We start from the raw sequence: 16,531 nt of genomic DNA on the forward strand, positions 1-16,531 counted from the left end.
ACAAAGAAAAGTTGAAAAAGTTTATTTTCTCAATTAAATTGAATCGAAGAAGGAAAAATTTAATTTGGATTTTTTTTAATTTTTCGTTTAGTTAACAATCAAATTTAATTTACGTGGAAAAGTTGTTTCAATATCTAATCAGCATTGATATCGAAATGTGTTTACCTTAATCAGTTGAAAAGGTTAAATGATTTACAAGAAAAAATTTATGATCAATTAAGGTGAAGAAAAAATCGTTTAACACAATTAGTTAATTGTTACAATTGACAATCAGATGTATTTTAAATGGTATAAACATTCAACATTCATATTTATATAAATAATAATAGAGTTAATTGTTTTACTTTGATTGTTGATGTAATTAAATTTTCTTGTATGGCTTGGGATTGAATTTTTGTTCAATAGAGTTAATTTGATTTAATTTGATTGTTGATTAAACTAAATTGTGATGGAAAAATGTAAAATTTTTTTTTTCTTATTAATGAAAACAAAAAGTTAATAATAATGAAACAATTGAAGATGAAGATTTGAATGAAGATGAAGATAATAATTAAAGATGATGACGAGGATGAATTAATCAATTAATATGATTTTGTTGGCGTTTAATTGTTTTTGAGTGACAATTAATTTTATTCAGATTTTCATGGCAAACTACTGATTGGTTTAATTGTGGATGTAGATAAATGTTGATCTGATTGTTGATCAGATGGCGATTTAATTGTTGTAACTTCATCACCAATTTCTGAATCAATTGCTGTTGGTTGATGATCATCAGAGGATTTAGATGATGAGGTTAATTGTTGATTCAGTTCAGAAGATGATGAAACCAATTGTTCATTTGATTGATCTTTTGAATAATTAATATCTGCGTCTTTAAATAATTCCTTGAACTCTTTAATTGTTAATCGTACATATCCTGAGGGGGGAATGTGATCAGCTGATTCGTAGTAAGCATGATACGATTTAGATGAGTCACTTTTCTCGTGGTCATCGGAAGTTGTACCATTGGAGTTTGATCGATGTCCGAAAATAACTTTTCCATTGATTGGTTTATCTTTTTCATCTAATTTAACGAAAACGAAACTTTCACTAGGAAAAGAATAGAAGAGAAAAGTGAAAATAATATTAATCGATTGATTGTTTATCGATGTTATTTATTTTTTTTCTTGGAATTTTCGAACAAAAAATCAAATGTCTTACCCGTCATCAGAATTGACCGTCGAATCTTTTTTAGTTGAATTGTCGCTCTTGACTCTAACTTCGCGACTGTTACTACTTTCCGAGTAAAGGCCAGATGAAGAATGAGAATTAGATTGATAGTGTTGATCGTCGTAATGTTCAGCCTTAGCGTAGATCACTTCTTGACCTCTAATCCGATCACCGAATCTTGGACTATCGTCTTGGTTAACTGCTGATTCGGTGAAGGTATTTTCTCTCGCGGGATAATTGTTTCCATCGGCGTTACCATAATTCTGAGGTGAATCTCCTTTACTATTATCATTGCCGCTTTCGTCGTTGGTGTTTACTGAATCACCGCCACCATAGATTGGAGGTGGTGAGGAAATGTCTTGTTGATTTCCTCGATTATTGTTATGATTATTATAACCATCGTCACCTTGATTATTATTATCACCATAATTTGGGCCATCAACACCTCGAGATCTGTCACCTTCTTCGTGACCTTTACCATTTGGTTCACCTTCACCTTTGAGGACATTGCCAAGAGAGGGTATTTGATTAGAGATTAAATTGATCAACATTTTAGTGTCTAATTCACTTGGTGTGGTGTAAGGTTTTCCATTGAAATCGGGTGAGGCTCCATTGAGAAGTTCAATCTTGGGTGATTCGGCATAATTAACTGAAGGTGTCAAAGTTGACCCATGGTTATCTCCCTCATCGTTGTTACCGTTATTTGTTTCATCTCGATCATCATTGTTACCTTCCGATTGATAATCTTTACTTGGCCGTTCAATTTGACCTGAATGAGCATTCAAATTGTATTCTGGACCAACTGGATTTGGATAATCGGTCACTGAATGGTCACCATGATTGGAACCATAATTACCTTCATGTTGTGAATTTTGCTGTTGATTACCATCGTAACCCTGTTGACCACCATTATGATTATCAATGTTTCCTTGACCATAACCATTGTTTTCTGGTTGTTTATCATTTTCGTCATCGTAATTAGTTGATTCGTAGTTTGGTGATCCGGTTGTTGGATAAACGGATGAAGGTGGTTGTTGATCAGAGTAGCCATTTCCTTCAGTTGGTCGGTTAACTATCTCAATTGAACCAGGAGTTGGACCTTGGTCAGTAACATAAGATGTTGATGGTTGGGGTTGACCTTGATGGTGTTGCTGATGTTGATGTTGTTGGTGTTGGTGTTGGTGTTGGTGTTGATTTGGTTGATTTTCATCACCGGAATTGTATTGGTTTGCCTTAAGATCGACCAATTGTTCACCGTTAATTGGTACAACTTGAGGTGGACTTTCGAGTAGATGATCGGGTGAAACATCATAACCTCGAGGAACTTCAATCATTTCGTAAGGTGGTGATTGAGGTCCTGATTGTTGATGATGATGACCAATAACTGGACCTGAGGGTGGTGATGGTGGTGATCCTTGATGGGGATTGTATTCAATGAAATGTTGTTTACCAGGTTGACCTTGTCCTTGTGGAGGATGAATTATCTTATATTGTAAATTGGTCATTGGCTGTTGACCATGAACCATTCCAGGGAATCGAGATTGTTGTTGATTAGTGTTAACTTGACCACCGACAGTTTGACCATTACCTGAAACATCAGGACGTTGAACTAACCTGTCAATGGGTACAACGGATGGATGTCGATCTTGGTGAGCAATTAAATGGATTACGTTTAAATTTTTAGGATCACTGGAACTGTAAGGTTGAGGATTTAATTGTGGACGACCAATTGGTGATCGGAATTTCGATAAAAGTGGCCGGAAGATTGATGAGATTCGTGATTTAATCGGATTGGCAGCTAAATTGTCATAGATGATTGGAGAAGGTCCAGTTATTACACCCGAATGACCTGGAATGTGACGTCCACCTCCTGCAGATGAAGGAGAAGTGACCTTTATTGGAGGACGACCAATCGATCGGCCACCCTTTTCACCGCCGGGTAGTTCAATAACTCGAGCACCATCTTTGACCGCACCTTCAACTAAACCATGTTCGACCTCGGGAATAATTTTTAAAACCTCTTTCTCAATATCTTTAATATCATTTTGGGTTAACACTTTATCATGATCGGTTTCAATAGCGACCGGAACGGTAACATAACGTTTACCACCTTCACCAGTGGTCACTTTCGGGTAGAGTCCACGATTAACGGGAAAAGCATCAACAATACCAAAGTCTTTCCTTATATCTCTACCGCGCTCTTTTAACTGTTTGATTACCCGATAAGCGTGAAGTTCAGCATCTTTAACGGGTTTACCACCGGTGACCTCATGGCGATTAGGACGGGGCCCAAGATGAGAGCCAGGAAGTGGAAGACCACGGCCAAGGTAAGACAAATGTCCAGGATGAGGATGGAAAGATGGACGAGATGAGTGACCTCCTTTCATGGAACCAGGGAAACCATAAGTCGATTTACCAAAATTATGGCCCATAGATGGACCATAAAAACCGTGGACAGCGCCGGTTGAATATGGACCTGGTGACCCAGGGAAACCTTTACCAACTCCACCAAGATAATCATCGATTTTCATCTGTTCCATATCAACATGACGATATTTTGGATTCAGATGAGATTCTGAAGATTCTGGTGAACTCAATGAACCAGAGCCCGAAGTTGAAACAGGTAAAAGAGTTAAAGGTGAAGAAGAAGATGATGAAGAAGATGATGATGATGATGGAGTAGATGATGAAGATGGCGTTGAAGAAGAAGATGAAGTTAATCCATTAGCTGGATTAACTCTTAATAAATGATTACCATTTGAGCTTAAAGATACATTTCGTGAACCCGCCGATGTAATAACAACTCCATTGGCACTTGTTTGATTATTATTATAAAAGTTATTACTATTTGTTGGTAAATTAATATTAGAATTTAGAAAATTATTATTACTATTAACATTTTGTTGATGATTTAAAGTGCTACTATTATTATTGCCTGGAGGGATTAATAAACTTCCAAGACCTGAAAGATTATCCTCTGATCTTAATCCCGAAGCCGAAGGAGTCATTGGCTTCCAACCTCCAAATCTCCAAGTCATTTGCTCACCAAACGATAATCTCCTTGTATTAACATAAGGTTTTCCTTCAGTTAATTGATAACAGGTAATCAATATAAATAGAATCTAAATTAAGAACAATTAACAATAATAATAACAATTAGAAACGAGTAACAAGTAATAACAATCATGATAACCGTCAATGTTAATGGAAAGTTTTTCTCAATCAAACTATTATTTGAAATGATTTAAATTGTTTACACTTATTGTGGAAAAGGTTATTGGGTTTAATTTAATCACAATTAACAAACATGATTTGATTGTTGATGAGCTTTTCAATATCTGTTGTCCAGTTTAAAGGGTAAATGACCAATGGTTATGATGGGAAAGTGACATCAAGATTGATGGATAAAGTTAATTGTTGAATTATCATCTTAATTAGTGTGTTTTATTTATAAAGATTTGTTATTTTGTCAACACAATTTACAAATCAAATAATTGTATTAATAGTAACTCAACAATCAACTTAATTACTGCATCAACATTGACCTTTAAATGGTAACAATTTGGTTTCTCATCAAATTTTACTAATTGTTACCAATCAGTTTGATTTGTTTTCATTTGATTAACAAACTTGATTAAGATTCTCAAACTAATTGTTGAATTATGATTACATGATTATAAGCTAATTAAAAGTTGACAGTTATAATGTTTTCCCATTTGAAAGGTTAATGGAAATTAAAATTTTCATTTTAAATTGTTACTAATTAACAATCTGAAAAATAAAATGATTTAAATCATTCAAAGTCAATTACAATTATATAATCATCATTATCGTTGATATATTAATATATTTTTGCTAATTGTTGATGATATCAAATGATTTAATCATAATTACCATGATGGGATATAAATAAATTGTGACCTTGGGTTGATATTTATACACAATTTATAAATTGTAACAATTAAGGTAACTATTTATGGTTAATTTAGAGGTTTACAATTGAGGTTATAATAAAAAGGGGGATAACTAAATTAACTGAAATCAAGACAATTAACAAATGACAATCAAGTTTAAATGTATCATCATCATTATCATTATTATAATATAATAGTTGATCAACAATTAACTTTAAATTGTATTATTATGAATGAAAATGATCAGAAAACAATTTAGTCAAATCAATTTCAATTGATTGATTTAAACTATCAGATTAAAGTTTAACCTTTAATCAATTGCAAGGTCTTGGACCAACAATCAACATGATAATTGTTAATTGTTACACTTAATTGACCAATCAAAATGTAATTACATAGACAAAAAATGACAATTGAATTATATGATTTGATTTAATTGTTATTAAGAGAAAAAGGAGAAAATTATTATTCAAATTGTTATTAGATTAAATTAACTAATCACTATTGAGCAATTTAATAGTAAATGAAGATGATTATGATTAGCGTTTTTAATTTTCAGGTCAATTCCCGTCAGGAACCAAATCATTTGCACAACATCATCATTGACAATCAACAACAATTTAACAATTACAATTGTTATTACATTAATAATAAACAGGCAAATCTTTAATCACCAAGTTAATCAACATAAACAGTTGATTGTTTGGACAAACAAACAATCAACTAACAATTCCCATGCTTTACATAAATTAAATGTTATAATCAAGTAAATCAAAAGTTACAATTACAATTAACCTTTACTACCTGTACCACCATGAGTGATTTAAAATAGTGATTAACAGAATTAATTGTTAACAGTTAATTAAATTGTCCATTGATATATCACCACAAATACACAAATTGCCAACCATCAATTTCAAATTAAGGTTAATGACTGAAAGTAACTAACAATTAACTCATCTCCTAATAATCATCATCATGATAATATTTAATTGCTATTCAAATTGTCAATGGTAATTTACTTGTTAATTGTAACAGGAAGACTTTTGATTAATTGCTGATGTTGCAACTAAATTAAATTATATAAAAAACCAGATACTAAATAGGAAGAGATTCCGATTTGAACAATTTAATTTAAATTGTTCAAATCACTTCTCTGATTTAATTGTCTTACTTAAATTTACTCTCTCCTAATCTTGATTAATTAATTGTTAGGCAAAAGGTCAAATCTCATCTTTAATTGTAACAATTTAAAGGTTAACAATCAGTAAATCATTTGTTTTACTCACTTTCTCTCACCTCTAACAATCAATTGATTGTTAACAATTTAGAATCAATTATTGATTATTAATGTGAGAAAACAAAATGGTCAATGGTTAAGAAATAAACACATACACACTCACACAATTAACTAAATTAACTGAATCAAATCAATCAAAAAAATCCTCTCTTTGATTAACAATTTAATTTAATAAACCCCAAAAACCATTTACAACTAAATGAAATTATTTGAGTGGGAATAATGAATGAAAACTTTAATCATAATCAACGATAATTGGAAACACCTTTTAATTTAATTTTCACTTTAACAATTTAATTTAATTTACCATTTGATTAACAACATATAACGAAACAATTGTTACACAATTTACTCATTGATTAAAGTTGACAATCAAATTAAATTAATCACCCTTGTTTACTCAAGGTAACCACGATTAATAATGAATGTATAAAAAGTTGATCACAATTAAATTTAATTCATTTTCACGGGCGAGGTCAAAATCTCATCTATTAATTGTTTTCTTATAACAATCAGCTGATATTTGTTTACTATTATTGATGATTAATATCACAATGGAAACTTTAATCCTTCCAGTTAATCAACTGATTAATTGGTAACAATTTAAAACTTTTTTCATCAATTTTTCATTGGACTGACATTTTCAGGATAAATGAAAGGTTAATTGTGACAACATTTTCTTACTAAATATGATTAATAACCAATTAACAATCAAATTACAATTTGAGGTCACAATCAAATGGTAGTTATAAATCTTGTAGTTAATCACAATAATGATAATCATCATCATCATCATCATATACATAGATGATTAAAAAGCTTAACAATCAACTGATTGTTTGATACATTTGATGATATGTTAACATGTAACGATTATAATGATATCTCAATAAACGATAAGTCAAACAATTTAAATCTAATCAAACCAAATGATTAAGGTTGTGTTGACTAATGGTGAATATTAGTTAAATTATGTACCACCAAATAGTAATCAATGGTAATTAGTTGTAACAATTTAGGTGAGTCACAATCAACAATCAAGACAAGAAAAAAAAAGTGAAACCAAACAGAAACTAATCATTGATTTGATTGTTATCGTTAATTGGTCGGTTTTTTTACCTTCATCTTGGTAACAATTAACAGTTTCAATTCTATATTTGAACAATCCTGTTAATTGTAACAACAATTAGAATCCTCATTAATCAGTTAGCAATTTAATCAAATGATGAAAAAGCAAATAAAAAACTCAATCAAATTTGTTTTACAAATCGAATGAAAAAAAATTGGAGTTAATTGTCGTTGCGAAATAGAATCACAATCGGAATCTAAAGACAATTAGTTAATTATGGAGATTTTCTTTAAGTCTCTATATTAATCTTCATTCATTTATCTAAATTAAAATCCAACGGATTTATAACAATTAATAAATTGCTCGAGCAACAAACTTATTTCATTAGTCTCAAGGATCGTGAGTTAATCATTTACAATTGAATCTCTGTGACAATTTAAAGAGTTAATCATTTAAAGACAAATATTAATAGATTAAGGTGATTCTCATCTTAATCATGATGATGATCAGGAAGATGATTAAAATTAAATAAGGTAAAAGTGATTATCTGTTCATTAAACTGGAACCAGAATCCAATGAAGCTTGAATATTGAAGCAACAATCAACAACAATCAAGTGATGAACACGAATACAAATAAACAGAATCAACAAATCATCATCATCATAATCATCATCATCTCCATCACAATTAACTAATTGTTTCAACAAACAAACATCATGTTTATAATTGAATAATATGTTATGTTGATTTTGTGAGAAAATTTTCTCCAACTCTCACAAACTGGATTAAGGTGACAATTTAGATTTTAAATTGTGATTAAAATCATCATCATCATAATCATTAGACTCAAGAGCTAATAATAATCCGTACTAATTGTTATATTATTTATTAATAATCAACTAATGGTTTGGATTAAATTTAAGCTGATCTTCAATAACAATTTAAAACTCTTGGTGGGAAAACTTTGATTATTTCAAATTTAATTCTTAATTGTTGTAACATGATATTATCAGTTAATCTCACAAGTATAAATATAATATAATGTTAATGATTGAAAATTGTGATAATGATTTAAAAAGTTTGATTGTATTATTATTAAATTTAGTTAATCCATTTGATACAATCCAATATAATACAAAACGTTATATACACAAAAGTATTAACTTAATCATCTAATATAATTAACAATTTAAATTGCTTGGTGAATATGAAACTTTAAATTACTTTTTCATATCAGAAACTTTTTAATTATAATGGCTAATGATTGATGTTTGTATGTTTACCTGTGATGTTATTAATTGTTACATTATTATATAAATTAAGATAATGCCAATCATTAGGTTGATTGAATTGTTGTTGTGAAAATTATTGGATAATACAATTAACCAGCAATTAAGTTTTCATAAGATCAGATTAGTTGTAATAATAATATAATGATAACAAACAAATAAACAAACAAAAAGTTTAGGAAAAAGTTTCAATTGTTGGTGAAAATTTTTTTCCGAGTAAAACTTGAAAATAAATCGTGTTAAAAATTAGATCTAAATTGTTCAATCTAATTTAATTGTATCATCATCATGATTGTTTAACAATTATTCATCTCGAATTTCAGATAAAAAGAGAAACTTTTTTTTTCAAGGAAAAGAAAAAACTTTTCGGAAGTAGGAAATGATTATCGTTGATCGTTGGAAACAATCAACGATAATCAGCGATTCGTATGATACTAAATCTGCCAAAAAGTTATCATTCCAACCGATGTCAATGTTATTAGAACTTTTTTTCTAACGAAAAAAAAAACAAAAATAAAAGAGGAGAAAAACTTTTAGTTCGAAAATGTGAAGTTCAGTTAATATAAGTGAAAGTTTCCATCCAATTGTTTGGGAAATTGTTCAAGCCTGATAACCAGAAAGGTTACCTGTTGATTTGCAGGGTGATTGTTGAGTAATTACCTGTACCTTATAAGGTGAAAGTGACCATTGATTATATCAAATTCAAAGACCATTGAGTTTAACGATTAACAAGAAGATGATTATGATTGTCATTATCATCGAAGAGGAAAAACAAAATAGATTTCCGGAATTATTTTATTGTATTCTATGAATTTTCAGCCATTATAAGAACCCATCACCATCATTATCAGGTTCAGGTGAGGCAAACACACGCCAGCGTCGTTAACAGCGTGATAAACATTTAGCTTTCGTTAGCATCGTTGGTACAACTATTACACAATAAGAACTTTTTTTCTCTTTCATCTTCTCTTTCAACTAAAGGAAGTGTATCTTTTTTTACCTTTACTGATTAATCATCATTATCTTCACCATCATCATCATCTTACTGCATTTCAATAAAGATACAATTAAATTCCGATTCAATTAGGCCACTTTATCGAGTTATCGTTTGGCGAAAAAGTTTGTTGTCTAACAATTTAAATTAACCAAATCTTCGTGATTAACAATTTAAAAAGTTGTTTACTAATCAATAGTAACAATTAGACCTTAGAGTTATATAATAATTTAGGTGATTAAGAGCAGCAATTTAACTCGGTATGATTGTGAGATGTGAATATTATCCCTTATGAGTATCAGCTAATCAAAGTAACAACAAATTTAGATTCTTAATCAGCTTTATTATCATAATTTAGTATCTTAATTGATTGAAAACTGTTATTTTTATATAATTGATTGTAAACAATTAAAACGAAAGGTACAAATTTATTTTTTTTCTCACATTGATTTCGTTACAACGAAAGTGATTTGAAAACTTTTTCGCTAAGTAGCAATAGATTATTTCCAATAGGTAGTAGTTATTTAATCATCATCATGATTAACTGATTATAAGCATTGATAATGGTCACAAATGATAATCATTATAATCAACAATCAATGTTGTTGTTTGATTGTTACTGTTTAAAATGAACAACTTTATGTTGAACCTCTTTATGTGTATAATATATTTGAGAAGCGGAAAATGGTTGGTCAATTAACTGGGCGGTGATTGTGATTATGATGATTAAAGGGGAATAAGATTTGATGATGATGATCAAGATTGAAGATCTAACATGTTGTTAATAGTTGGTGTTCATTGAATGATTACAAATTGTTCAATCATCCATCAATCAAAAGGATAAAATAGTAAAAAAAAGTTATGTTTACATCATTTCCGAAGCTATTTGTAGATTGGAGAGAGAGAGAGAGAGAGAGAGAGAGAGATGATAAGATGATGGGGAAAAGATGAGTGTTCATTATGGGAAAGGATGATGATGACAAAAAAAATGAGAATGAAAAGAAAGTGAAGATAATGATGATAACAGGTAAGTAGACAGACATGAGGTGATGATGATGATGATAAGGATGATGGTCATTAGGTTGGTCAAGTTTGTTTATCATGATGATGGGAAATGAGTGAAAGGATGATGATGATGATGATGATTGTGAACAGAGGAAACCGATAGACGGACTTTAATTGTGTGACTTTATCATCATGAAGATTAAGATGATTGAGAGAAAAAAAGTTCTGAAATCGAATTGGATTCAACCGGTTACCCAGAACACAACAAAAACCCTAATCAACTAAATTTAAGGTCACAACTAGTTAATTGTTGATCGTCACTAATTATAATTAAAAGCCATTTAGTTACCAATCGATTATGTCATTCACCTTAATGGGAATCGTCAAAATTAACATAATCATCATCAATAATCATCTAAATTATTGCCACAATTAGGCTGACCAATATATGTTGAGAGTAGTAAATTTTAATCAAACATAAATCTAATTTTAATCAGCAACAATTAACGATCATCAAAAAGGAAACAACAACAATAATAAAAATCGTAAAAAAAAACAAAACTTTTTTTTGCTTGTTTTCCTTTCGTTGATTGGGTTTTAAGATTTTTAATCAACGTTTTAACTTTTCTCGAGTTGATTGTTGATTAAGAGATTATTAAGATTACGATTATGATTATGATTAAATGTTGAATAAATTGTTGAGCTTGATTGTTGTTCAGTTTATTATTATGGAGGAGTGTAAATAAAGCTCGTACTTTGATTTACCAAATTAGCTCAATTATATTCAAACCTAATCAACGATTATCATTAACAGAGGGCGAGATTGTTAATTGTTGAGTTAATCACACTTACGATGATAATTTTTGATATAATAATCAAATAGGGAAGTCGTTAATTGTTAGGCTGTGATAAATGTCTTTGAGTTTAAACAATCAGATTAAAAAATGAACAACAACAACAACAATTAGCAAAGAAAATGAAAACAAAACTTACAGAAAAGTTAATTAATTGATTGCTACGAAATCGTTGATGAACTTTAATTCTTAATCGTAATCAATACAATGAATGAACTGTAATTAATATTAACCTGGTTAATTGTTAATTTAGGTTCGGTTTTATTTTTAGTAACAATTTAATTCTTGTATATATTTTACCTTGATTACTTTTTATTCATTAACTTTTTTTACAATTAACTCGATTAATTGATGTTCATATTTACATTTTTCTTAATTTTTTTCAATTCTTTTTTTCTTAATTGTTGATTAACTAAAGCTTGCTAATTGTTGCCAGGCCAAGTAAATAATAATTGTATCAGGTCAACATTTGATTAACCAACTTGGAGTCTAATTTAATTTTGATTTCAACATTACTATTTATTAATTATTCTGATTGTTCCCATAGTTTAATCAAATTGTTATTGACTAAAAATCAACAATAATCATGATAATTAATCAACAATCAAAAGTTGTGTAAATGGAAAAGTGCAAAAGTGAAATTTTTTCACAATCAGTGTAAACAATTAAATCTAATTGTCTCCAGGTTTGTGTGTGTGTGTGTGTAAATTTGATTGATTTAAAACAATGAGTAATTGTAACAATTTGATCAACGTGATCAATTAATCAAAAAATTTGCGAATCAATAAAATAGACAATCAACTAATCGTTGGAACTGTTGATTAATTCAATTAAGATCTTGACAAGATTATCAACAAAATTGTATCAATGGTTTAAATGGATGATTAAATCAATTTTTCTCATTCCAAACTTAATTGTGCAAATTTGTAGCGGTAACAATTAAATCTTAATCATAATCAACTTTTCTTTTCTCGTGGACTATTAATAAATTACTAATCTGTATTAACTATTCATGTATATACAAGTAATTTAAAGGGTAAACAATTAACAACAATTTGATTGTTGGTACGGAAACTGTTGGTCAAAAGTTTTCTGGTCAATTGATTGTTACTGTTTATTATTATTGGAAATTGATTGATTGGTGTTGAGACGATAACAACAACAATCAAGTAAGTAAACAATTTAGCTTAAAATTGTTCACCATCATGATTAGTTAATTGTTGTATTTCTAACTACCTGATGATTTGTTTGCAAAAAAAAAGTGAAACATCCTAATCCATAACAATTTAAATTGTTGATTATAATAATAGTTACAGTTTTTCAACCTTCACTTTAATTTGATTGTAGATTGATTGTCAATATATACTAACAATTAAATCTGACACTAGACAGATAATTAAAGTTTGTCAAATTAACAAATTGCCTGCTAATGATTTAAATAATTGGTCAACAATTATTAAGCTCAAGTTAATCAAGTTAATTATCAAATATAAGTCAACCTTGTGATGATAAAATTAGTAAATGAATAATTATAATTGTTTAAATACTAATCAGTAACATAATTGACAATCAAGGGAAACAATTTGTTGACAATTAATTTTGTGTGTGAGTGTTGTTATTGTGTAGTAAATTGTTTGATTGTTTTAACTTGGTGATGATCAACCAATTCAGGAACAATTAACTACCCACAACATTGACAATCAATAAATTGTGAATTTCAAACGGTAGCAATTTAAATTGGGACAATTAAAATACACAAAACTAAATCAGTGACAATCAAATGGCAAATCTAAATCAAGAATCTAAATAATAAACTAAATCAAATTGTAATAATTGACATGCAAATGATTTAACAACAAAAAAGGTAATCAAAGTATCCAAACTAACTAACTATTAATAAGTTAATCACCATTAAGATTAAATCAATTTGAATGAATATCAATGTAATTAAATGGATTAATTTTAATTTCTTCACCATCACCATCAACAATTTGACCTATTATGTTGATTAGAATAGATAATCTAATCATAATTAAGTTAATCATCATTATCATTTTCATCACAATTTCTATCAAAATATTATTTATGTGTATTAATGTAATGAATTAAGTTAATTGTAACTGATGATGTTGAGATGATTAAGGATGAAGAATGAACAAAAAAAAAACTTTCTAATTGTGATTAAGGCTCATCATCATCATTTAAACTGGATCGTAATTAAATGATAATCATTATAATAGCATTGATTGGTGATCATAATCAAAAAAGTTAATCAAGGTTAATTTTTTGAACTGAATTAGTTTTTTTTTCAGTTTAAATTGTGTTTACCAAATTAAATAGTTTTCGGTTCCCAATTGATTATTAAGGTCATCATGATAACTATTTAATGTGTCACTTTGATTTTAGAACAAGAAAAATTAAATTGTTGGTCACACACACTCACAGAATTAACTAAATTACTATTAATAGTAAATAGTAAATAATATTATCTCTTAAATACTCGAACAATTAATTAATTTAGTTTAGTATTCTGATTGAGAAAAAAAAAGAAACTAAACAACCAAACAAAAAGAAAAATATTTTTCGTTTAACTGTTGAAAATTTGATTCGATTTGATTGTTAATTTACCCTCGAGGCGATTTTCAAGAAGATGATACTGATGAGATGATGATGATGATGGTGATGAAGACGAAGATGGAGATAATTTAAATTGAGACCTGAATTTAGAAGAAAAAAAACTTGGCCTAGAACTTGAAATGAATCGAGAGAATGAAACAAATAGAAACAATTTTTTTTTCTCTCATTTTCCATTCTAAAAGTGAATTAATTAGAAATCAAATCGAAATTCAAACTGACCAATTAAGAAGAAAGATAAAAGAAGACTCATCTTACTATTAACTTATCATCTTTCATGTTGTACCAATTAGAACTCGATCTAACAACTCGATCTATTGACTTACATATCCAATCCATACCTGAATCTAAAACCTTGCAAACAAATAGTAAACACCTTAAATGATGTTGATCAACATGATCAACTTGAAATATCATCAACAATCAAGGGGCTATTAAATAACCACTCCTGGCCTCAGGTCAGTTTAATGGTATGAAACAAGGTTACAGGTTAAGAAAACAGTTGATGATGTAATAAATTTACCGTTATCTAAATTAAGGTTAGGTAATCAAGAGGAAAAATTTACCTTTGACAATATAATTCATGAAATATAATATTTTGTATTTTTGTTTAGCTTTAAAATTGGACAAAAATAAGATAATCTTAATCAGGTTTATGATTAATACGATGATTAAATTACAATTAACTTGTTTTACCATCAGTTTTGTATTCACTTTGAAAGTGTTGAAACAATTAGTAAACATTTCAATTCTATTATATATTGGCGGTTAATTCATATTCTTGATTGTTATGTAGTGAAATTTGATTACAATTAAGTTAATATTTACCTTGAGATGCATTTTGATTGTTTTGATTAAATAACTTTCACTTTGATTGAGTCTTTTTTGATTGTTTGTTTTGTTAGTCTCTTCAGGTATAGCTGGTCAGTATCTTGATGATTGACCAGAGGAAAAGTTTTTCTTGATTGAGGTCAATAAGTAATCAATTTTTTCGTGAAAATTTGATTGATTAAGATCCGAGGATGCTAATTGTTGACACTTTTATTACTCCTTTCTCATGAAACAATTAACATTCATAAAATCCTGATAATTTAAAAATGATTGAGAACAAATTTTTTGATGATGATGATGATGAACAATTTAACGGTGTACAATTGATTTAACCTTAATTGTTAACCAAATCAAGTCATTATAAGTGATATTTATCGTTGATTAAAAACTGGACACACAAAAGTAATGAAAAATTTTTGGACATAATCAATTTGAAAAATAATCACTTAGTTTCTTGGAGTTGATTTTGTTGATTAATCAGATGCAATTGAAACTGAATTAAATGTTACGATGATAATCACAGGTAAATTACACAAAATCACAGATTAATGTGATTAAGAAAATGGTTACTACGAATTAAGGAAAATTAGTAAATTGATGATTCTTGTTTCGTGAGCTCAATGGAAACAAATGAAAGAATATGAAAACTTTTCTTACCTCTATCTCTCTCTCGCTCTCATCATCATCTCTCTTTCCTACTCCATTAAACTGTAGTAAAACAAGTTTATCATCTTCATGAAGAAAATATAAGAGAAGACAATCTCTTTCTTCTCTTTCTTTTCAACATCCTTCCTCTTACTCTTCCTCTCTCTCTCTCTCTCTCCTCCTCCTCTTCATCTTTTATTGATGAAGATGAGGATGAAGATGAAAAATCGATGCTACTTTTTTATTTCTCTTCTTTTCTTCTATTCACAACTTATTACTATTATCGCCATAAAGATGCTGATCGTCTACGAATTGATAATTTAACGAGAATATAAAAAAAATCCATAAAAATTGGTAACAATCAACTAATTCAATTTGATTGGAAATCACAATTAGCACCATCAATGAATATACATTAGTTAATGGTAACAATCAAATTGTGTGCGAAAATAATAATTCAAATGATAATCAAATCTATGAGAGATAATCAATCGAAATCTTTTCTTTTAATTGTTGATCATCATCATTAGTATTTGATTAATAATTAGTTATGATATGATTAAGAGATATTTAAATGCTGATGAATAAATTTCAATGATCCAATCCAATTGATTAACATGTAATTTAATCAACAACCGGAACAATAAAATTAATCCTCTCATCTGATTCATTGATTATATAACAATCTTATTGTTTAAATCAGTTGATTATGTTGATTTATCGGTGTGATCAATATTGGATTAGAGTTGATTTATTTATATCTAATTGTATCAGTTCGTGGTTTTC

The 16,531-nt window shown here is 28.8% G+C and overlaps 1 protein-coding gene across 1 annotated transcript; it reads right to left on the minus strand.

Annotated features, from left to right (window-relative positions):
* Nucleotides 1-47: 47 nt before the first annotated feature.
* Nucleotides 48-15,765, minus strand: LOC128391095 (putative uncharacterized protein DDB_G0282133). Its single transcript, XM_053350941.1, has 3 exons — nt 15,098-15,765; nt 1,201-4,331; nt 48-1,089 (listed from the first exon to the last, which is right to left on the minus strand). The coding sequence occupies exons 1-3, from the start codon at nt 15,107-15,109 to the stop codon at nt 642-644; spliced, it is 3,591 nt and encodes a 1,196-aa protein (XP_053206916.1). The 5' UTR covers nt 15,110-15,765; the 3' UTR covers nt 48-641.
* Nucleotides 15,766-16,531: the final 766 nt, after the last annotated feature.

The sequence above is a fragment of the Panonychus citri genome, unplaced genomic scaffold, assembly GCF_014898815.1.
Source record: "Panonychus citri isolate SS breed McGregor unplaced genomic scaffold, ASM1489881v1 Contig00134, whole genome shotgun sequence".
Classification (NCBI taxonomy): domain Eukaryota; kingdom Metazoa; phylum Arthropoda; class Arachnida; order Trombidiformes; family Tetranychidae; genus Panonychus; species Panonychus citri.

Bases quoted from the DNA above. Each gene is read 5' to 3' on its own strand.
- LOC128391095 (XM_053350941.1), bottom strand. The intron at 1,090-1,200 runs GTAAGACATTTG...TTCTTTTCCTAG, and splicing joins ACGGTCAATTCTGATGACGG to TGAAAGTTTCGTTTTCGTTA.